Source organism: Lithobates pipiens, unplaced genomic scaffold (genome assembly GCF_037356315.1).
Source record: "Lithobates pipiens isolate NorthernLeopardFrog02 unplaced genomic scaffold, aLitPip1_a1.2 Scaffold_13, whole genome shotgun sequence".
NCBI classification, from domain to species: Eukaryota; Metazoa; Chordata; class Amphibia; order Anura; family Ranidae; genus Lithobates; species Lithobates pipiens.
In genome coordinates, this window is record NW_027507718.1 from 99079345 (window position 1) to 99103357 (window position 24013).

A 24013-nucleotide genomic window follows, 5' to 3' on the forward strand; every position below is an offset into this window, starting at 1 on the left:
TTATGTTTTTTCAAAATTGTCGCTCTTTTTTTGTTTATAGCGCAAAAAATAAAAACTGCAGGGGTGATCAAATACCACCAAAAGAAATCTCTATTTGTGGGAAAAAAAGGATGTCAATTTTGTTTGGGAGCCACGTCGCACGGCCGCGCAATTGTCAGTTAAAGCGACACAGTGCCAAATGGCAAGAAGTGGTCTGGTCATTGGTCTGCAAAATGGTCCGGTCTGAAAGTGGTTAAAACCCTAAAACTGATCCATTGCACACCCCCATATCTGGCATTTTAAGTGGCTATTCTCATCACCATTCAAGTGTCCAGATGTTGGCATTGTGTCCACTGATTTAGATGTTAAAATACTTTGTTATTAGTTTGAAGTTCAAACTTTGAACTTAGTTATTTTCCCCCTCAGCAAGGACTACATTTTTTCAGGCTTGTTGGCCATTTAATTGCTGAGTGTTCTGCTCCTTGTCTGCTGTTTGGGCATTCAAAGTGTTTCTTTAATATGCCCAAAAAAAAGCACAAAGCAGTTTTGTTAATGTTGAAAATAAAACAAAATCTTTCCTGAACACTGACTTTTAACTAATTTAAAGGTGGACATGGGGTAGATCACAGTATTTTGACTTGATTTGTGACTTGACCAAAAAAAATGACTTGACTTGACTTGCTTGACTTCTAGCAGGGACTTGACTTGACTTGCTTGCTTTTCGCCACAGTGACTTGGGACTTGCTTGAGACTTGAAGGTTAAGACTTGAGACTTGCTTGTGACTTGCACGTGTGACTTAGTCCCATGTCTGCCTTAAAGACACTTCTCATGTAAGCAGATTTTGTTCCAAGTGAGGAAACATTGCAGTGTCCCAAAAGATCATCTGAAGGGGCTTCCAGTCTGTTTAGCAGCCCAAAACCCAGGACTGTGTCTGGGTAAGCTGAATCCAGATAGAAACTGCTATAGGCAGAGTTTGGGACATTGGTGTACATTTATTAACCACTTGACCTCTGGAAGATTTACCCCTCTTCCTTACCAGGCCATTTTTCCAATACAGCACTGTGTTACATTAAAGTAGAAATCCACCCTAACACTAAAATCTCTGCATCTACAGACATCCACGATCTAACACTAACTTATATATAGACAAGTAAAGAAGAAATCAGTATACATACTGTACCCTTTTTTTTTTTTTAAGCCGATCCGATCTCACGCTGAGCTGTCAGCTGGGGCTTTGCTAAAGTGGCGAGTGCAGAGGACACAGCCGACAAGGGAAGCCCCATTGTAAGTCTATGGGTGACCTCACTCCCCATTTATTTCACAGCCGTTGTTGGCCATGTCCTCTGCATAACTTCCACCGCTGGAGATCGGATCGGCTTCAAAAAATGTTTGTATAGCGACTTCTTCTTTACAGTGCTAGATAGGTTAGTGTTAGATCGTGGATGTCTGTAGATACAGGGATTTTAGTTTTAGGGTGGTCTTACACTTTAACTGACAATTGCATGGTCATGCAACACTGTACCCAAAAAATTGATGTTCTTTTTTCTTTCCTCTGACACCCTGTTTATGAAGCCGAGAACATTTGTTCTCGGAGGCATGACGGAGGAGATGTTTTTCCTCTTAAAAAAAATACATTTAAAGCACATTTTGGTGAGTTCTTTAAATGTGTATTTTGGTCTTTTTTGTATTGCGCATTTTTACATGCATTACGGCGCTTTTTTAGCATGAGTTTTGGGACTTTTTTTAACGCACGGTTTGGCGCTTTTTCTAACCTTTTTCTTTTCAGAATGCACACAAAAACATGCGTTAAGAAAATGAGCGAAAATATATATTAAAAAAGCACCACAATGCACATAAAAATGATCTAATATGCACTTTAAAAACATGCAAAATGTGCATTAAAGAGGAAGTAAACCCTGATGGGTTTACTTCCTCTTTCATTCCCTGCAAAGGCAAAGCATAATGGACTACTATGCATCACATAGTATCCCATTATGTGTCACTTACCTGACACAGGAGCCAGCGAAGTCGCCGCTGTCCCCTGTAGTCCGCCGTATCCATCTTCCTGGTGGCGTCTCGCAGCTCCGCCGCTGTCATTCGGCGAACCCGCGATGACGTCACTCCCGCGCATGCGCACGGGAGTCGACACACGCGGCAGCTCCATTCTTGGAAATGCCGCGCTCAGTGCGCCTGCACGCCGTTGTCTACGGCACATGCGCCGTAGACAGCGGTGCCCGTTTTCGGGCAAATATCTCCTAAACCATATAGGTTTAGGAGATATTCCTTGGACCTACAGGTAAGCCTTAATCTAGGCTTACCTGTAGGTCAAAGTGGTTTGTAAGGGTTTACAACCACTTTAACCACTTCAGGACCGCCGTATTGCCATTGTACGTCAACACAATGGCACAGGCAGGCACAATCACGTAGATTTACGTGATTGCCTTCCAGCGGGTGGAGGGTCCGATCGGACCCCCTCCCACTGTTTACGGCGGTCCGATTCGGTCCAGGAGCGCTCCGTGATGAGGGGATGGCCGTTGGTTTTCGGCCACCCCCTCTGGATCGCTCCTGGCCAATGAGAAGCTTCCTCCCCTGTGTATTGTTTACACAGGAAGGAGGAAGTGATGTCATTCTCCTCGGGCGGTCTTTTTGACCGGACTACGAGGAGAAGACTAATAGTAAATGTGCACCAACACTACACTGACATGTAGGTACACACAGGCACACAAACCCCCCCCCCCTGGGGTGTAATTTGACTTCTGCCCATAGCATGTGTGAGCAATATATCATTTAGTGACAACTTTGTGCAAAAAAAAAAAAAGTTTGTAATATGCCCGCAACTTTTGGCAAAATATAAAATATTCCATGGACTCAACATGCCTCTCAGTAAATAGCTTGGGGTGTCTACTTTCCAAAATGGGGTCATTTGGGGGGGGGTTTTGTGCTATTTTGGCATTTTATGGCCTTCGAAACTGTGATAGGTAGTGAGGAGTTAAATCAAAAATTTGCACCCTTAGAAATCCTGAAGGTGGTGATTGGTTTTCGGGGTGCCGTGCGCGACTAGACTCCCAAAAAGTCCCACACATGTGGTATTCCCATACTCGGGAGAAGTAGCGGAATATATTTTGGGGTGCAATTCCACATATAACCATGGCATGTGTGAGCAATATATCATTTAGTGACAACTTTTTGTAAAAAAATTTTTTTTTTTTGTCATTATTCAATCCCTTAGGACAAAAAAAATAAATATTCAATGGGCTCAACATACCCATCAGCAATTTCCTTGGGGTGTCTACTTTCCAAAATGGGGTCATTTGGGGGGGATTTGTACTGCCCTGCCATTTTAGCACCTCAAGAAATGAGATCGGCAGTCATAAATTAAAAGCTGTGTAAATTCCAGAAAATGTACTCTAGTTTGTAGACGCTATAACTTTTGCGCAAACCAAAAAATATACGCTTATTGACATTTTTTTTTACTAAAGACATGTGGCTGAATAAATTTTGCCCTCAATGTATGACTAAAATTTAGTTTATTCGATTTTTCTTATAACAAAAAGAAGAAAATATCTTTTTTTTTCAAAATTTTCGCTCTTTTTCCATTTATATCGCAAAAAAAAAAATCGCAGAGGCAATCAAATACCATCAAAAGAAAGCTCTATTTGTGGGAAGAAAAGGACGCAAATTTCGTTTGGGTGCAATATTGCATGACCGCGCAATTACCAGTTAAAGCAGCGCAGTGCGAAATTGCAAAAAGACCTCTGGTCCTTAAGGTGTTTATTGGTCCGGAGCTGAAGTGGTTAAAGAAGACTGTACCAAAATGTGTATAAAAAAAGCACTAAAGTGCCAAATGGAAACTTTGGAGTATGGAGCATTGTGATTTTTTTTTTTTTTTTTTATAAATGAGTGTTTTGGCTTGTTTGTAGTGCAATTGTCAAATGACAAAATGTGTGGCAAAATGCATATCTGCTAACTGCATTTGGGATGCCATTAACCATGAATAGCACCCAAAAGTGCGCTGCCTATTTTTTATCCATCTATCTAGATCTCTATATCACTCTGGTGCTGATATAGGAAGAAAGCAGCTTTTCTCCCAGATTCTCCACCTCTGGGCTGGAGAAGCTTGGACGGAGATATAGTACAGAGATGGCCAGTAAGATCTTCAGCTCTCACCTTCATAAACTGGCCATCTCTGTAAAAAGTGAATGACCATGAAAAACTTTTACACAATTTGTATATATTACTGATGTCCACCTAAAATTTTTCAGCATTTTCCACAAATAAATAAGTACTAGACCTAATAGCTCTGCTGCTAATTAATCCCAGGGAATGAAATACAGCAAGGAGTACTTTAGGGGTTATGGATGGGAAGCAACAAGAAAATGAAAGTTTCCCAGCCTTCTATGCCTTTAAAAAAAATCTTCTGCGTAGATGACACCAGGAGGAGGGATTTCCTTTGAATCCAGCTTGATTTTTATTTATTTTTTAAACCAGAAGTCGGGAAGTAAAACAGAGCAGAGTCTGTTGCAATCAGCACTTTCAAATCCCAAAGAATGGCATTTCAGAACTAGTGCAGAGCAGTGTGTGCCTGTGTACTGGGCTGTTTCCTAAGCACATAAAAGTGAGTATAAACCCTTTGTATTCCCTGCAGCTGAGTGATTATATCAGATGTGGCACTTATACTTTGCTTATTTCCTAAAGTGTTCCTAAACCCAGGGCCTGCATTCGCTATATCTGGTCTCCAACAGTACACAGAACATGGAAATGCAATTATTTTCGTAAACATAAACTGCTAAATACCTTTTCTAATCAGCAGTATATAGCAGAGACTTTGATCAGTGTCTGGTTAAAGCTTGTAGGAGGAGTTTTCATACTGCACTAGCTGTTCTATCAGGATGCAGGACCCCTGACCCTCTGGCTGGACAGTGCTGATTGCATGTGATCAGCACAGGACCATTCGCCCAAGAAAAAACAAAAAACAAAACTCTCTGGCAATACACACCAAACTGAGCATGTGCAGAGTGACTGTCTTATCCGGACACATTTTGGAGTCAGTGGAAGAAGAGGAGGATCTGTGCATACAGGATTAAACAGCCTTTTTAGACAATATAGAGTAAACCCCTTAGGTTCCATAGTGGGTATAACAAGCATGCTTTACTGCATATACAGAGTGATTTTACTGTTGTGGGTTTAGTAACATTTTAAGGTCAATACTGCATTTAGATGTCTAAATCAGGTTTTAGATATATGTATGACATTTATGGGAAATGTTTTGGCATGACTGTATGTGTTTTTTCGTTATTAGGTGATATGACTTTGACACCAAATGGCAGATCAGATGTTTAACTAAAATTGACTCTAGATAATCATTACATGACGTGCAGAACTTTAACATGCTTGAAAGTTAATTTGTAGTGTATGCAGTATGATTGAATACAAAAAGGTTACCTTAAGGCCAGGTTCACACTAATGCAGTGCATGATCCATGCGCATTTCCTGCGCCATGTTGAAATCACACTGCCCTTGCGATCTACAGCTGGGGTCAGTGCAATCTTAACAACACCCCAAACGCAGGTCGCAAATGCAGTGTGTTGGCTGGCACTGGATCGCATGGTACAAAACAACCATGCGATCCGGTTGCAGTTTGTTTCCAAAATTGCTGCATGCACATTTTGGGTGTGATTTGAGCCCATTCAAAATGAATGGGCTGACATTGCTTCTCACTGAATCGCATGTAGAGTTGCCACCTCATCCCTTTAAACCCGAAATGACTTTGAAAATGCTCCCTGTACTACTTTTGTCCGACTTTGAACCTACTTCAGCCCACTGAATATCATTGATGTCGGATCAAAGTCGGATCGCCGTCTTGCCTGTTCCGACTTTGGCATGCAACTTGTGCTCTGATGATCTTAAGGGGGAACTCCACGGCAAATTTTAAATAAAAAACTGGCATGGGTTCCCCCTCCAAGGGCATACCAGGCCCTTCAGTCTGATATGGATTTTAAGGGGAACCCCCTACACCATAAAAACTGCGTGAGGGTCCCCCCAAAATCCATACCAGACCCTTATCCGAGCATGCAGCCTGGCTGGTCAGGAACAGGGTGGGGACGAGCGAGTGCCCCCCCTCCCTCCTGAACCGTACCAGGCCGCATGCCCTCAACATGGGGGGTGGGTGCTTTGGGGCAGGGGGGCGCACTGTGCCCCCCCACCCCAAAGCACCTTGTCCCCATGTTGATGAGGACAAGGGCCTCTTCCTGACAACTCTGGCTATTGGTTGTCGGGGTCTGCTCGGAATCCGGGAGCCCCCTTTGATAAGGGGGCCCCCGCCCTATGTGAATGAGTATGGGGTACCCCTACCCATTCACCTGGGGGGAAAAAATGTAAAAAAAACACACTAGACTGGTTTTTAATTTATTAGGCAGCTGTGGGGGTCTCTTCTGACTTGGTTGTCGGGGTCTGGGGAAGAGCCCCCCCCCCCCAACGGCCAGGGTTGTCGGGAAGAGGCCCTTGTCCTCGTCAACATGGGTACAAGGTGCCCCCCCCCATGTTGAGGGTATGCAGCCTGGTACGGTTCAGGAGGGAGGGGGGCGCTCGCTCATCCCCACCCCCTTTCCTAAAAAAAAAGTGCACTAGTGAGACAGCTGCGCAAATACCGTGTGACAGAAAATATTGCAACGACCGCCATTTTATTCTCTAGGGTGTTAGAAAAAAAATGTATAATGTTTGGGGGTTCTAAGTCATTTTCTAGCAAAAAATGTTTTTAACTTCTAAACAACAAATCTGAAAAAGAGGCTCAGCCCTTATATGGTTTACCCAGTTTTTGATCAGCCAAGTTGAAAATTCTCAGCCAATTCCACAATGTTGTTCTGTCCCCTTGATCATTTTTATTGGCTACATTTTAAAATGTAAACATATTAAAGATGCAAACTTTCAGGACCTTTTTTAGGTTACTTTCTCAGACACATTATAACCCTACTATTTTATAATAAAGCGTATAAGCCTAACTCCAGGCAATTTATTTTTTCTGTTCTTTTTGCAAGTTTTTTCCTAAATCTATGACCCTATTGGGGAGATTTTCCCCACAATACTCATCCTTGTAAACCTGTATTAAAAAATGCAGTAGCAATTGTCACAGGTACAAGAAATTGCAGAAAGCAATAAAAAATATTGTAAGACTTTTAAACCTTTCCTGTTCTGCTAAAAATATACTTTGTTTTTTGCTCCTGTCAGGGCTCATACTGACAGGCAATGTTTTCAAGTGTCTGATGTGCATTTGGAACACTTGTCAAATGTCAGCAGTAGTACACATTGGGGTTTATTTACGAAAAGGCAAATCTACTTTGCACTGCACTTGGAAGTGCAGTCGCTGTAAATCTGAAGGGTAGATCTGAATTGAGGGGAAGCTCTGCTGATTTTATCATCCAATCATGTGCAAGCTAAAATGCTGTTTTTTATTTTCCTTGCATGTCCCCCTCGGATTTACAGCGACTTTACTTCCAAGTGCACTTTCAGTGCAAAGTGGATTTACCTTCGTAAATAACCCCCATTGTGATTCAGAGGTTGTGTTTGACCTGCTTTGGACTTCTTTGGATGCAGCATGTCCTATTGAGGTGAAGTTTAATTGCAGGCAATTGTATAGTTAGGGGAAAATAATTTTTTACTTTTTAGGCACAGTAACACAAAAATGAATACAAATTTTTTTATTGAGGAAACATATAAAAAATATACAATTTCATAAAAACCACAATAGATCTATAGACACATATACTCAGTGCAACCGCTGCTGTACAGATCCATACAACTACCGGAAAGCTTGGAAGATGTAAGCGTCATTCCATAATAACATGAGTCCGAGAGTATGACTGAAAGACAGACAGACGGTAAAGTATTGTTGTTCAAAATTCATGTAGGCTCAACATGTTGCGCGTGTATACACGCTTCTTCAGGAGAATGGAATATTGTGGCTAGCAAAAAGTGAACAAAATAGTACAAATTAATATACAACAAAAGAATCTAACAAACAAGGTAAGGTGTCACAGCTAAAGAACCATTATGAGGCCAGGCTCAAGCAGCACGAGAGAAGCAAAAAGGGGAACAAACATGGTCACTACGGGGGCGTACATAACATCATATCAATATGTATAGGTAGGGAAATGCTAATGAAGTGTTTACTATATAGCATTAAAGTGGACAGAATTGACGGGTCCGGTAATAATGAAAATATATAAAAACATATATATGCAAGAAAAGCAGTTAAAACACAGTGTTTTCTTTGCAAGAACGCCTGTTGTCTTGAGCCCTTAGAGAGATTTCCCACTATACTTATTGTGATTGTAGACGTCTCTAACCCTTCTCTGGTCTATCCAAATAAAACATTTTTTCTGAAATAATCTAAGTTTAGAGTAATATTTCCTAACATCTCCTGTACAGGTTGTTCTAATTCTGCATTCTTATAGCTACATTGTAAAGCATGCACATTAACCCCTTTATGACCATGCTATAGCCAAATGATGGCTACAGCGCGGTCATCCAGTTCTGGCCGGGTGTCTATTGATGTCCTCTCAGAACCCCACTGCCCCCACATCTAATCACAGTCATCACATGTAAACAAATGCCAGCTATCAGCATTTCCTTTCCTCCTCACTGTCAATGTCTTACACTGATAATCAGGACACTGATCATCAGTGCGCTGATCATCAGTGCCCATCATTGCCACCTCATCAGTGCCCATCAGTGCAGCCTAAGCAGCACACATCAGTGATGAAGAAAAATGGCCTATTTGCAAAATTAAAACAGAAACAAAGAAAGTTTTTTGTTTTGTTTTTCAAAACTTTCATTCGTTTTTCATTTGTTTAGCAAAAAATACGAAGCCCAGTGGTGATTAAACCACCAAAAGAAGGCTCTATCTGTCTCTAAAAAAATATAAACAATTTCAGATGGGTACAGTGATGCAATTGTCATTCAAAATGCGACTGCACTGAAGGCTAAAATTTGGCCTGAGCAGGAAGGAGGTGAAAGTGCCTGTTAAGCCCCGTACACACGAGCGGACTTTTCAACATCCAAAGTCCGAGGGACTGAGTCCGTCAGACTATTCGATCGTGTGTGGGCTGCAACGGACTTTAGCTTCGCTAAAGTCTGACGGACTTTAGAAATGAAGCATGCTTCAAATTTTCCCCACGGAACTCCGCCGGACCCGGTCCCTTCGAAAAATTAGCTCGTGTGTGTGCTACTCCGACGGACTAAAACCGACGCTAGGGCAGCTATTGGCTACTGGCTATGAACTTCCTTAGTCGAATCCAGTCGTACGTCATCACGTTCGACTCCGTCGGAGTTTAGTGTGATTGTGTGTGGCCAAGTCCGCTCGGTCGAAAAGTCCGCCAGAACTCTGTCGGAACTCCGTCGGAACTCCGGCAGAACTCCGTTGGAAGTCTGTCAGACTTAATCCCTCTCGTGTGTACGCGGCATTAGGAAAGTGCTTCTAGTCCTGCGATGTGGTGACTGCATTTGTTTTATTTTATTTTTTTGCAGGCGTAACTAATTTGGTTCTACTGCCACATACTTACTATCCCAGGGTGACAAGGCTTACACAGTGACTGACTGTATCTATGGAGAAGCAGCGTTTTTACCCTTGGAAAGGAGGTACCGTACATGAATCTGTTACCTGCACTGAGGTCAGGGGAATTCATGAACATTTTCGTAGACATCCTTTAGAATTCTGTTGGGGCATAGCGCCAAAAGTATCAGCGCTTGTGCCTGACTCGTATTTCTGTCGGTGACAAGTAGATGAATCTGTCGGTGCCCATACTGGAGTCAAAGTGTCCATACTAGACACTCATTCCTCATTACAAAAATACTATTTTGCGCTTAGTGTGAAAAAGTTTATAAAGAGCAGCACCCATTAAACATCTAAATATTGGATGTCAGACTCTACACACACACAAATAAAAGGCCACAAATATCAAGTGAAAACATCAGTGATGTGCAAATCTTTGAAAAAAAAAAAAAGGTAAAGTCCAGGAACAAGTGAAAATATTCACCTATCCGGGGACTCTGTGAATGTATGAAGAGATGACCAAGAGACTCGTGTCTTTCACCACAAATAAGGTTGGCCTCTTACCAAATATGAAAGATCCCCACAACAGAGATCAGCCAGGCATGTGATTAACAAACCTCCAGACATTCAACTTCCATTTTCAGTGACTTCAAGGACCAGCATGTTACCTCAGTTCCTGATGGCACTGTTTGACGGCAAAACAGGTTGGGAGGGACATAGCATGTGACGTCAGCACGCTCACTATGTTGCCGGTGGCGAGGCATCAGTACATGTTGTGACGTGCTGTATTTTCTGTATACTGTATTTTGTAATTCACACTAGTGCGAATTGGATGGGGGTTTCACCGTATCCAATTCACATAACAGGTGATTGTGACCGGCTCTCATTGGAGCCGATTCACACTGCTCTGAGATGGCTGTGGAGCGAGATTCACGGGGGTCCTGTGCATCTTTGGCTCCGTTTCAGTCCAAATTCAGGAAAAAATTCAGGCCTGGTTCATCCCTGAAGTGGATAATAGGCACCCACTGGACCCCTACTTGAACCCAGCCTCACCTCTAAGTACCTGTCTATTGTCTTAAATAAATTGTTTGGCGGTTTTACACTATGTGTGGCCTTGGTTTGCCTCCATGAGTGCGGATGCAGCCTGATCTGACATGCTGATCCTTGAAATCACTGAAACGTTAAGTTGGTGTCTTATTGCTATTGATGAATGTCTGGAGGTCTGTTAATCACATGCCTGGCTGTTCTCTGTGGTGGGGATTTTTCATATTTGATAAGAAGCCGACCTTACTTGTGGTGAAGGGCACAAGTGTATTGGTCATCTCTTCATACATTCTGTGGATAGTTGAATATTTTCACTTGTTCCTGGACTTTACTGTTTTTTAGAAGATTTGCACATACAGTAAATTATGTTTTTACTTGATGTTTGTGGACTTTTATTTCTCTGGCTGCACACTCATATGTGTATACTCTTTCCTCCTTCATAGGCCACTGCGCCCATGATACTGAAAAGTGCATGACTGAGGAGTTTTGTACTAGGGGTGGGCCGAACCTGTTGGGGACCTCAGGGACTAGTTCCCCATCAGGTCGATTTTACTTATGTTTCACAGCAAAAAAGCAGTGGACAGATCCCTTACCTCTATTAATGCAATAGCAGCTTTTTAATCTGCATACTATGTGTGCTGTCAGTCAAATGAAAAGTGGACATGATGGGGAACTAGTCTCTCAGTTCCCCCTCAGGCTCGGCCTACCCAGTGGTCTTTGCCATATTTTGGTAATAACATCACCTGTATCCCCAAATCTTTTGTTTACATTGATCTTTCCACCGGGGATTCTCTTGGACGACATCTGAATGAGGCCAGGCATTCAATATTGTGTTGGTAGCTGTTAAACACAGCAGCTTCCCGGAGTAGATATGTCGCATTCCAGTTCAGAGTTGGTCCTAATTACCGCCAGTTTCCTAATCTGAGAACTGGTGGTAATTCTTTAACCTCCCTGGCAGTATTCCCGAGTGTGGCTCGGGGTTAAATTTCAATACCATTAGTGGTAACCCCGAGCCACACTCAGGATTGCATCTCAGGATCCTGGTCCAGGTTACTTACTTATGTTGCCCCCAGCATCCTGCGATGTCCCCCCCCCCCCCCCCCCGCTGTGTCTGCAGGCTGTGTCCTCCGCCTGATGCCTCTGTATGCTAGGCTCCGTTCCCTGCGAGCGTTGCGACGCATGGGGGCGAAGCCCGGCTGCAAATTCAAAAAGTGCAAAAAACATAACACATACAGTAAACTGTCATCTTACAGATTACATTACGGTATCAAATCATTTCACCTCCCTTTTGTCCCTAGTGCTTTGTCCAATGCCCTGCATGCACTTTTATATTATATAGACTGTTCTTTCTGCCTGGAAACTTGATATTGTCCATGGCAACCAAAAAGTGTCCCTTTACCTCAAAATCGGTTTTAGACCAGCTAGTTATTTATTATATTATAATTTATGATTTTGTGTTTCAAACTTTGTCATACGCAGACTGTAGACTCCGTATACTTGCCTATTCTGAAGTTGCTTTAGTCAGGCCATGATATCTCTATCGCTGGCTTCAGTGTAGAGGAGATATCAACAACTGTTGTAGAGCCTGCCCTGGACGATGTCATCACTCAAAAGCTTACTATGGGACATCCTTTGTTGGTTGTCGTTATCCCCCCTCATTGACCGGAGTAACTTCAGAATAAGTTAAGTATAGGTGTCTTTCCTTTACAGAGTAATTAGAATAGGCTTTGAATCTGGTTTGGAGTAGATTTAAGCTTGGGTTTGACTTGCTTTCCACTTCAGAAATATGTTGCTGCCATAGTGATATGTTCCTAGAGGTGCAGTATTTAAAACTGCCTAAATTTAGCAAAACTTGCACAAATGCTTGATTAAATATGGTGCAGGTAATTCTTGGGGAAAATACTGCCAGAAAATGGTTATTATAGCGTTACTGAATTCTCCATTATGACTTTTTGGAAAATATCTTTTCGTTTCAATGATAATTTAAAAAATGTCATAAATAACACAAATATTCTTTACAGCTCAATAGGCTCAGTGGCAACCTTCATACTGACACACAAGAATACTTCATAGTGATTATTTGCTATATACAATTTTTTACCGGTACAATGGACACAGCAAGGACTTGGATTGAGCCTGTGGTTGCTGGAACACAGATTGGCAGCTCTTTTTATGACACTGCTCTTCTTATGGTTGTAAGAAATCACTATAACAAGACCATCAACAATCAACCGGTTTCTACCAACTCTAGTATTGATGATGTGCTGCAGAAAGCCATCTCAAACTTTTACATCATTTACAATGTTATTATGGGACTAACTCCTTTACTGTCTGCTTATATGTTGGCCAAAATTGGAGACAAAACCAGCAGGAAAGTGACTATATGTGTACCATTGCTAGGCTATCTTCTATCAAGGATGTTTTTGCTGTTCATCATTCTTTGGGAATGGCCAATAGAAGTCATGTTTGGCTCTGCTGCTCTAAATGGTTTAACTGGCTGGTTCACAACCTACTGGGCTGGGGTTATGGCCTGGGCCTCCCTATGTTCTTCGGAGAGGAGACGTTCTCATCGACTCATCATCATTGAAATGGTGTATGGCTTGGCTGGATTTGTGGGAAGTTTGGTTTCTGGACACATATTTGTTCATTTAAATATTGCAAACCGTGAAGGGACTATCCTTGTGTGTTGCAGCACTGGCTGCTATGCCTTATGTTTTCTATATAGTATGTTTATTCTGCGGACACCTGAGGAAGATCATTGCTCTGAGAGCAGAGCATCGTTGATCGACGACACTGATAATACTACGATACAGGGGCAGTCAGTGGAGGAATCTTTAGATGTGTCTCCATCCAAACTTATATTTATAACTATGTTTACTAGTGCAGTCCTCTTTAATATTTCTTTCACTGCTGCTGATGATGTGATCAATGTTTTTGTACTGAAAGCACCACTGAGTTGGGGTCCTGTTGATGTTGGCTATGGTAATGCTGCAGCTTACATGACATACATCACCAGCTTTCTAGGAGTTTTTATTTTGAGCCAATGTATGGGAGACCTGGCAATGATTGTCATTGGAATAATCTCATTCAGCTCTGGACTTCTAATATTGGTCTTTGTGCGCTGGACCTTTATGTACTATATTGGTAAGTAGAATGCATTCTTGATATAGTCAGTAATATTCAAATATTTGCTAAATGAAGTACTTTAAAACATTCCACTTAAAGGATAAATATGCCTATATAAACAGTTTTCCCTGGTTCATTTTTCTTCCTTTGTTCCTTCCTTCCTTTGCTTTTCTTATCCTTTCCTTATTTCCTTCCTTTTTTTTCTTTCCTACGCCCTTCCGTCCTGTTCTTCCATTCCCTCTCATTGCCCCAGCAGCAAACAGCAAATAAGGTTACTGTCTGCAGGAGAGAATTTTTTGCTCTCTTCTCCCTCCAGTGACAGCCTACTATGGGTTGAAGACAGCAGTGAGAACGGGCATCTGCTAAGATCAGACTTTCTTCCCAGTATGGGCAGGTGAGGGCGGACTGCCTTTCTTACTATCTTCTCCTGTCATGTGACATATCGCATAACCAGAAATGAGAAGGAGAAGCTGCCCCGTGTGCTCTGAACTGTGGGCACACAGAGCGTAGGGGGAGCAATTCAGCCCCAGAACTCCCCTCTTCCCCTTAAAGCCCATTAGAGCCCATTAGAGCCTCATAGCCACCCTACTTCCTTCAGTGTCTTTCAGCCATACTCCTTCCCCTAGAGCCACCCAGGGTCCCTTGGTTCAGTGCACCCCAGAGAGCTTCAATCAGCCTGCCAGCCCCTCCTTCATCCCACTGACAGATACACTAAAGTAGCTCTCCTCAGATTGACACCAGTTTCACATTTGCATTTTTTTCCTCCCACTCACATCAACGCAGTGATGTTTTTTTTCCCACTGACGCCAATGCAGCCAAATTTTTTCCTCCCAGTCACACCACTGAAGCAGGGGTATTTCTTCTTTCTCCACTTAAAACTCCTATTTTACTGCAGGACAATAGTGCACCACTATGGTGTGCCACAACCATTGGAACCAGTTTGGAAAAAGCAACAACCATTCCATATGTTTTGGCTAGGCAAGCTTCAGGTGCCACTATTGGCTGTGCACCCATATCCACCCTCATACTCAGGCCCACTGTTTTACAAATTTCCCAGGAATGCTGATAGCTAAGTAGACTAGATTGAATATTTCAGCCTGCCGCTACGCTGTTTATGCACGCAGTGTGGCCTTCACTACATTTGAATGTTGCCTTTACCAAAAAGCTGTGACTACACATTTCACCTGCTGCCTGCAGGTTGTCCCTACAGATACATAGGGGCACTAACATATATTTTAATATAAACTTTTCATCCTGCATCTGTGAATAATCATATATTTTGTTTTTTTAAGCTCGAAGTGTAATGATGTTCTCACAAATACCTACACCAACCATCAGATCAGTGATATCTAAACACATTCAAGGATCATCATATGGTGAGATGTAATATTTAATTTGAAATGCAAACAGAAAATGTTAAGTAATAGGATGCAGAGTGCTGTAAGTCAGATTTGGGAGCTGACTAGCACTTTCTAATGATCCACAAGCGGCTTCTCACTGCGCATGTGTGAGATCCACTGACTAAGGTAAGTGTGACCTGAAGCAGACGGTCACTTCCTGATGACTAACAGCCAGCTCCTGTCCCTGCTGCACATGTGTGAGATCCACTGACTAACGGAAGTGTGACCTAAAGCAGAGGGTCACTTCCTGATGACTAACAGCCACCTCCTGTCCCCGCTGCACATGTGCGAGATCCGCCAACTGGGAGAAATTGTCCTGAAACCTCCTGGGATGTCTGACATATATCCCAGTACGCTGCAGGCGGGGAAGGTAGACAGAGGGCTTCAAAATCCTCATCTTGATGAGGAAATGGGAGGAAGTGTGAGTGAGTACCTGAAAAAGGTACTTGATTCCTCCTCTCAAAAAAGAAACTTGCAAATGTGTAACAGGTAGGAGTGAGGGTTAGAATTATGGTATGTAGTAATGGGAAGGTCTGCTATAAGGCTAACCATTACAGATGGGTAAGAATGAAATAAAGCTACAATCAGAAATTGCCTAATCTTTCCTGTGACTGATAATGGCCTTTAAAAAAAAAAACAGGATTCCCATGCTGTATTTATCCTAAGGACTCACAATAATTACAGAATGTAGCACTGCATGCTTTTCAAAGCCCATGATCAGTCACGACAGAGCAGAGCTGTGTTAGTTTCACATAATGGCATATAGCAAAGCCCTAAAATGGATATATGGCACAGTTCAGGGCATTAAAGTGACACTAAAGGTTCATTTTTTTTTAAATAACAAACATGTCATACTTACCTCTACTGTGCAGCTCATTTTGCACAGAGTGGCCCAGAATCTGGTCTTCGGGGGTCCCTCGGCAGCTCCTCCCTGTATCAGATAATCCCCTGGGAGAAGCGCTCTCCCGGGAGGCTACCTTAGGGGCGCGCTCCCGAGTCTAGCATTTGGCGTCCATAGAGGCCGAATACAGGACTTGGCCGCACCCCACGAGTCATTGGATTTGATTGACAGCAGCAGAAGCCAATAGTTGAGCTGCTATCAATCTTTCCAATCAAGAGCCGAGAACCTCCTGCAGAGACAGAGTGTCCCATGGGACAAGTTTGAGGGTTCAGGTAAGTAAAACGGGGGGGGGGGGGGGGGGGGGGCTGGGGGGCCAGTCACGGACAGGTGTTTTTTCATAGGATGCATTAAGGTGAAAAAAACTAACCTTTACAACCCTTTTAACTATACTTCCTGTGGCAATATAATAGGAGTGGCGTATGCCATATTAATTAAGCAGAATGATCTGTTTCATGATTGTGCTAGTTGCTATTTCTAATTAACAGAGGAAATGTGGCAGTTTGCTATATAGAAAACTGCAGCAGATCCCCCCTAGCTCAGAACTGCCATATATGGGATGTGAGCTGTCAGGAAAACAACTCTCATTCCTCTCTGCCCCACGCAGTGAACACACTACTGGAGCAGAGCCTGCAAAGTTAATAACCATGCTCCTCCCTCCCGCTCTGAGTGGTGGTGGGGGGTATGGGAAGCAAGATCAGAGCATGCAAGCTCCAGCTCTTCTGTTCTCTGTGCTGTTTCTGCAATTAGAAGGGAGAACTGATCACTCATAATTAACAATGGGCCTTGCGCCGCTTTTGTTAATTAGGTGCATGCATGTATGTTCTATGCATTATGCTAGCACCACTCTGTTAATCACTCCCTCAGGGTTTCTTAGTCACACTAACATCTGGTGTTTAAAAAAAATAAAAATAAAATCTATTCAAGTATGAATTCTTAAAATGGTAAAGGTAAAAAAAAATTCTCCATTTTTGGCATGAAAGTAAAAAAAACTTTTAACAGTAGTTTCCCTCCCTGCTCCCCCTGAGCCCGATCTCAATCCATCGCTGTGCAGGTCTACAGCAGCTCTTCTCCCCTGTCTCACAGGCTTGGCCATTGACTCCTGCTGTTGTCAGTAAAAACCCCTGTGAGCAGAGAATGGTAGGCATGGCCGAAACAGTCTGCGTGTCTGAATAGACAAATAGACACAAACAGCCCTGTTTGGCATCGAGCATGCACAACTGCCTACATAGGAAGTGGCTTGCTATGGGGTACTTGGTGGGGAGGTATAACGAGGAGTGCCAGAGGTGGACTCTAAGCAAGGCAGATAAGGGGCTGCCCTGTGCCAAAACCATTGCACAGAGCAGGTAAGACATGTTAAAAAAAAAATGGAAAGCTTTAAATTCACTTTTAACTCAAAGTACCTTCTATTGCTCCCAGCCTCATCAGCTCTACTGCTCTAATCCAGATTTTGGTTAGAGGGTGGCTACATTTGCTCTCCATGTTCACAATGTATATTGCAAAATAGCCACTCTCTCTTGCTTGTTCCTGAGATGGTCTATGAACTATGTAATTTGTAGTACACATAGAACAGTGCACATGACTGCAGCTAAAATACTCTGCTCATTCCAAACAAATAGAAGTGAGGGGAAAAAGGAGAGGCTTGGTGGCTCACAGAGGACATTACATGAAGGCGTAAAAACACAGTAAGAATTGTTTTAACTACAGATTACTGGGCCATTGGATGTAAATGTAAATTGGATGTAGTGGATGTAAATGTAAATTTTTTTTTTTTTTTGAGAATAAGGATATTGTTTACTGTCACCACATTCTTTATTAATAATAAAATGTAGTATTTGTACAAATTTACCCCATGCTATTTTCAGAATCTTCACTGTATAAAACTGACTTCATTTTGACATTCAAATAAAAAATTGATAACTGGAACTTGTTTTGACATTTATTTTAGGCAAAGTGTTTGTGACACTTCAGCTCACAATAGAAATTGTGGCGGTGAGCACTTCAGCTGGATTCAACAAACTTTATCAAGCTACACTAGATTGGTACAGTGGATTCTGTTTTATTGTATTTGGCACCCTGGGATTTCTCAGCATTATTCCAATTGGGTGAGACATTTAGATATTTTTGAGAACCATTTTAAAAATGTTTAAAGTTTTAACGTTTAAAGTGTTGAGCAGCAATTGTAAGAAGTAGCAAATGGTGGAGGCAAAATGGGCGACTATAATTGCAGGTACAACTTGTTGCAGACATCTGGTGGATTCTTGACCACACATTTTGGAAGGACCTTTCACAACAACAAAAAGAAGGGGTATACTAAATAAGACAGTAATGATAATGACAATATATTGAATGTATCCTTTCTGGCTGACAGAAACCCATGTTAAATATAGACTAGAAAAACCTAAGATTTCTAAAAAAAAATGTAGCCATGTCATAGTCAGACCATTACTCTTAATTTTACAGACTGAATGGTACCAGCAAATTGGTAAAAAGCAAATGAGGTACCAATATCGATAAAGGACCAAAATATATACCCGGAAACTACAGACCAGTCAGCCTAACATGAATGATATGTAAACTATTAGAAGGAATGATAAGGGACCATATCCAAGAATTTGCTGATGAAAATAGTATCATTAGTAGTAACCAACCTGGATTCTTGCCAGACCAACCTTATAACATTTTATGAGGAAGTGATCTGTAATTTGGATAGAGGAAGATCTGTGGATACAGCATTATGAGATTTTACCAAGGCATTTGGCACAGAACCCCCACAAATGCTTAATTTACAAGTTAAATTATTTTGGTATTGGAGATATTTTATGTACCTGGATAGAAAACTGGTTGCAGAAGCATGTCCATAAGGTAGTGATTAGTGGCATATTCTTTTAATTGTCGAGAGTGGGGTACCCCAGGGCTCTGTTCTGGAACAAATTCTGTTTAACTTGTTCATAAACAATATGGAGGTTGGAATATATAGCTTAATCTCAGTGTTTGTTGATAAAACAAAACTAAGCAGGGCAATAACATCACAAACCAATATAGTAATAAGACCTAGGGAAAATAGAGGTGTGGGCAACTATATGGCAGTTGAGGTTTAATATTGAAAAATGTAAAGTAATGCACTTGGAAGCTAACAATATGAATGCAATTTATTTGCTAGGGGTGAACTCTCTGGGGGAATCAGGGATGGAAAAGGATCTAGGGTTGCTGGTAGATCAGACTTGGCAAAGGCATGCAAAGCCAGGCTGCAGAAAGTAAGGCCAGCAGACTATTCTCATACATTAAAAAGGGTATTTTCAGGAAATACGTTCTTAAAATGGAAAAAGTTCAGAGAAGGGGGAAAAAAAGCTAGTAAGGGTGCTGGAGGACCTCCATTATGAGAAATAACTACAAAAATTTAACTTTTTCAGAAGAGTTATTTAAAAGGGTAGGTCACGATCAGGGGTTAGGCTCAAAGACCAGTTGCTATAGCAGTTGCAGGACTACCACTGACCAGCAGGATAAGTACACAGGTAGTCACCCTGGCAGATGACATAGGCTTACCTACAGTGCAGAGCCTAAGCTCTAACGGGTGTTCACCAGAGCTCCTGATGGTGGAGATGGATTTTGCTGTGTGTTAGTACCAGGTCGCAGTCCTCAGGATCGCCTCACCAGGAGGTGAGCAAGCCAGGGTCCAGTAGAGGAGAAGCAGGTAAGGATCAAACAGAAGCGTGGTCAGTAAACAAGCCAAAAGGTCGGTAACAAGTAGTTGCAGGTTGGGATCAGGCAGAAGCATAATCGTGGAACAAGTCACGATAGCAAGCGGTAGCAAATGTGGACAACAGCAGGGAAGACAGGAGCGGGATACTGGCTGGCGATAGTGCAGAGATATGGCTTATATCAGGAAGTTTGTGGGAGGAGCAAAGAGTTCAAGGTTTAGCAGAAATCAAGGCAGGGTTGTCCAAACGATCTGAAAAGGCACTGTCCAGCATCTCAGATAGCTCAGTGAGAAGACTCATAGCCGAGGTCCCAGGTTCAAGTCCAGGTCCTGACAGAGTAAACAATCAGAATATCAAAGTTTTTAAATAGTGATTGTATCATTGGGAGAAAAAAAATTGTAATCCAAGGTCTCTCAAGAAGACACGTGGCCACACAATGGAGTTGGATGAGAAGCGGTTCAATCTTAAACTGCATGTTAGAGCAGTAAGGTTGTGGAACTCCCTTCCACAGTTGGTGTGGGGAAAAAAAACCTTTTAGATGTGTTTCTGAGCAAAATCAATGTACAGGGATATTGAAAATGGTAGACACAGACACAAACACACACACACGTTGAACTGGGTGAACCAGTGTCCTTAATCCACTTTCCTGACTATGTAATAAGATGACGACGTGCAAATACAATGCACAATAAGAATTCTTAAAAAGGGAATGCATTTTATTTCTTTGTGCAGGGGCTACTGCAATCCATATCCACGGATTAACTCAGGTAGTACTTACATGGAGAAGTAAGCATTGCTGTCAAAAATCTTAATATTTTTTTGTGAATCATGTGCAAAATTATTCAGGCAAGTAAGGTGGTGATTGTGGGAAACTAAATGTAAGATGTGAACTGAAATCTTCAATGTTAAAATGGCGTTAAACCCATAAACAAAAATGTAATACATTACAGCTATTATATACAATCTGACCATTGTAAGAAGCCCTGTCAGTGGTTTGTCTCAACCCTCTAACTGCAATTTCTGCTGGACAGCTTGTTCTGTTAGAGGAAGTTGAATATAACAGACTTACTGGTCAGATCACCAGGTAGAAAAATGTAAAAAAAAAACGATTTGGCCACCACATCTAAGAGCTACTACGTTGCAATATATTTTTGTTTTTGTGTTTATTACCGCTGTATGAATATGAAATGGATATTTTATATATAGGCAACTCCTATCCTCATATTAATTAGTGGTTCCAAATGAATAATAACTACTGCAGTAGGGAACAGACACAAATGATACGCTCAGCATCTTTCCAAATAACCGTTCTCCTTTATTATGACGCATTTGAAGGTTTTTATACACATGATTACGTAGGTATCACAATAATATTACAATTGTATGTTTATGGTAACAAGGGGCGTTACATAGGTAGGCTAATTATAATCAGGACTCAAAAGAATGCAAAACATGTACTGAAAACATTATTAGTGCCGTGCACAGTTAGGGCATTGTGCAATACATATAAAATAGAATACAATTATATACAGAACCTACAAATTTCCATTACAAATACCACAGTAAGCAGTGTAAAAATGCAAAGTGCAGATCTCATGGGGCATATTTCTAAAAAAAAGTCAATTTGATTATCACCAAGCATTCACTGCAGGGAATCTTCTAGGTTCATTTGTTTTGGAGGTGTGGATCCCCGTTGCACTGAGCTTGAGTGTTTCTGTCAGTACACTGCTTCCTCCAATCTGGACCTTCATATATCAGATTTTGAATATTGTAACCAAGAACCAGACGAAACTAGCTCAGTTACAAAGCTGGGACATGAACTGTTTATTGAAACACATGTAACAACAGATATCCACTCAGGGACAATGTCCCCTCCCTTGGATTCAGGGCGGGGTAAACCGTCCAATCAGCAATAAGGAACACACAGGTATTCAAACATTTGAACATTTTATAGTCAGGGAGGGCTGTTGGAGGAATTCTTCCCTCCTCTCTCTGCTTTGCCCCCGGTTTACATGCTAGGAACACAAATATCCATCCCATAATACATTTCTCACAAGGCAGACACAAACAACAATCGAATACAGCCACACCCCAAACGACCCAGAAAACAGTCCACAACAGTATGAGACTATATATATATATATATATATATATATATATATATATATATATATATATATATACATACACGCACAAAATATTCCAGTGTGGTTGTACAGCGTGTCTGACTAGTACAGATCAGACTGGGGTTCTTGGTCATCCAGTGCTCTCCAAAGTAAGCTGGGTTCCACAAGCCCCCTGCCCAAAGTAACTCCCGTCACAAGAGGTATGGTATACTTTCAAATGTTTTTTGTAGTTTTTAACTAGATATTAGAGTAGTTCCAATCCCTGTGCAACTTGCTGTACCTTGTAATGATCGCCTCACATGTTGAGGCTGCAGTTTTTTAGTGTCATGGCTGATCAATCCTCCTATGTCCTTGTTATCATTCACCTAGCTTGTCCCTATTACCTAAAGGGATTTTTTTTTTCTTTTTGTTCCAGGTCACTATCCATGCCTCACAATTTATTTTATGTTGCATCACAAATATGGGAGCTCTGTTAAAAAAATGTAAATGAAAAAAAACCTGCATAGTGAGCTCTGTTATTTGCTCAGCCTGCTTGTGTCTTTTTTCAGATCTATTTAATTTGTTGTCACTTGATGAGCACTAAACTGAGAGACCCAGGGATTATAGGATATGTCAATTGTTCACAGAAATTGTCAGTTCTTAGACTACAGACAGAGGTCTTACTTTAATTTGTGCAGTGCCACATGCCTACTATAGGCTGTACATACAGGGCAACAAATGACAAGTGAATGTTTGGTGAAAGTCACAATCACCGATTAATATGCTTGCATGTTATTCCCCAGGCTACATTCAGTCTTGAATTGTGTTACCACTACAAAGATGAACATCTAGGAAGAACAAGATCCCAATCCTCACTTTTGTTTCTACAGTAGTGCTGGAGGTCAAGGGGCCCTTCCACACATCTGGGCCTGTATTTTATTGAATTTTCATGTCAGAGTACTACATTTTGGATCTTAAACAACATAGTCTACATTTTGACTTTGTAGGGAATCGTGGATGTATTTGTTAGTTATATATTAAATATAATTTTTCTCTTTTTTTTTTAGAATTGCAGCCTGCAGTAGGTGTTCAGATACGGATCAAAGGACTACCAGAATCACAGGGAATTCAAGTCAAGTTCCTGAAGAAAGCTGAGCTCTGGTATTCCTCTTACCAGGACCCGATAATGTAAACATATACTGTGACTAGTAGAGTAATCATTATTAGTGAAAAGGGAATTCTTCACCTCCAGGTCTGATTCGAATTCCACTAGGTCTTTGACCTAGTAAGACTACCAGGCACTTTAGTAGACTTATGTAATTTGGGCTGGAAATGTGAAATGCAAAATAAAGGACTATTCCTCAGAAGGATTGATTTTTGTGCTTCAGTGATATGGGTGGTACTTTTTAAGTATTTTTTAACGCTGAATTATAAATATTTATTTATTTTTGCATAGTTACATTAGTCCAGCTTGGACCAATACAAGTATACATATTCCATGCTTGGACAGTCCCTGTGGAAGTGCAGAATCACTGTGGTAGCCACCAGTAATGCAGTGATCCTCGCTGTCTTTAGGATCCCATTGTCCACTCGGCAAAGACGCCATTCAGAGAATGCCTATCATTTCTCTAATGAATGCGAATCATTTTCTGACTGGACGAGGTGGAGAGGTAGGGCAATAATGTGGAGGCAGGCCCGAAATTTTCTCCTGGGGAAAAAAACAAAACACATAATAAGAAAAAAGTGCACTCTGCATGAACAGGGAAGGAAGGATGGGTGGAGAGGAGGCATGTTGTGCTTGAGGCTGAAGATCTTCTTTAAAGTGGAGCTCCACCCAGAAGGTGAGGTTCCGCTTATCTGCCTCGCATACCCCCCTCCGCTGCCACATTTGGCACCTTTTTTGGGGGGAGCGGGTACCTGGTTTTGACAAGTACCCACTCCAACTTCCGGCTTAGTTTGGCCCCCTCCTTCCTCCACAGCCGGCCCGTTCAAAAAGGGCAGCACACTTTGTGTTTGTACAGTAGGGAACCATCTGTGAAGCTGCAAGGCTTCACTGCCAGTATCACTTAGACTCCTTTCACACTGAGACAGCTTTTAGGCGTTTTAGCGCTAGAAATAGCACCTGTAAAGCGGCTGAAAATTTCTTCCCATGCTGCCAGAATTTGAAAGCCTGAGTGCTTCCAAACTGGGGCAGTGCTCTTGCAAGACATTA

The 24013-nt window shown here is 41.8% G+C and overlaps 1 protein-coding gene across 3 annotated transcripts; it reads left to right on the forward strand.

Moving 5' to 3' along the window:
• Positions 1 to 4436: 4436 nt before the first annotated feature.
• LOC143974186 (solute carrier family 46 member 2-like) lies at positions 4437 to 23168 on the forward strand. Of its 3 annotated transcripts, none has more exons than XM_077475321.1 (6): positions 4437 to 4595; positions 9503 to 9645; positions 12593 to 13715; positions 14990 to 15073; positions 17944 to 18100; positions 22869 to 23168. In XM_077475321.1, the coding sequence occupies exons 2-6, from the start codon at positions 9580 to 9582 to the stop codon at positions 22954 to 22956; spliced, it is 1518 nt and encodes a 505-aa protein (XP_077331447.1). In that variant the 5' UTR covers positions 4437 to 4595; positions 9503 to 9579; the 3' UTR covers positions 22957 to 23168. The 3 variants fall into 3 exon arrangements, with proteins under 3 accessions (XP_077331447.1, XP_077331449.1, XP_077331448.1); XM_077475322.1 differs by having other exon boundaries at positions 4440 to 4595; positions 9503 to 9613; XM_077475323.1 differs by lacking the exon at positions 9503 to 9645 and having other exon boundaries at positions 4439 to 4595.
• Positions 23169 to 24013: the final 845 nt, after the last annotated feature.

What these genes read in the sequence shown, in the direction of transcription:
- LOC143974186 (XM_077475321.1), top strand. Translation starts at nt 9,580, where the DNA reads ATGGAGAAGCAGCGTTTTTACCCTTGGAAAGGAGGTACCGTACATGAA. An exon ending in GACCTTTATGTACTATATTG is followed by an intron (nt 13,716 to 14,989) that starts GTAAGTAGAATG and finishes TGTTTTTTTAAG; the next exon opens with CTCGAAGTGTAATGATGTTC. An exon ending in CATTCAAGGATCATCATATG is followed by an intron (nt 15,074 to 17,943) that starts GTGAGATGTAAT and finishes CATTTATTTTAG; the next exon opens with GCAAAGTGTTTGTGACACTT.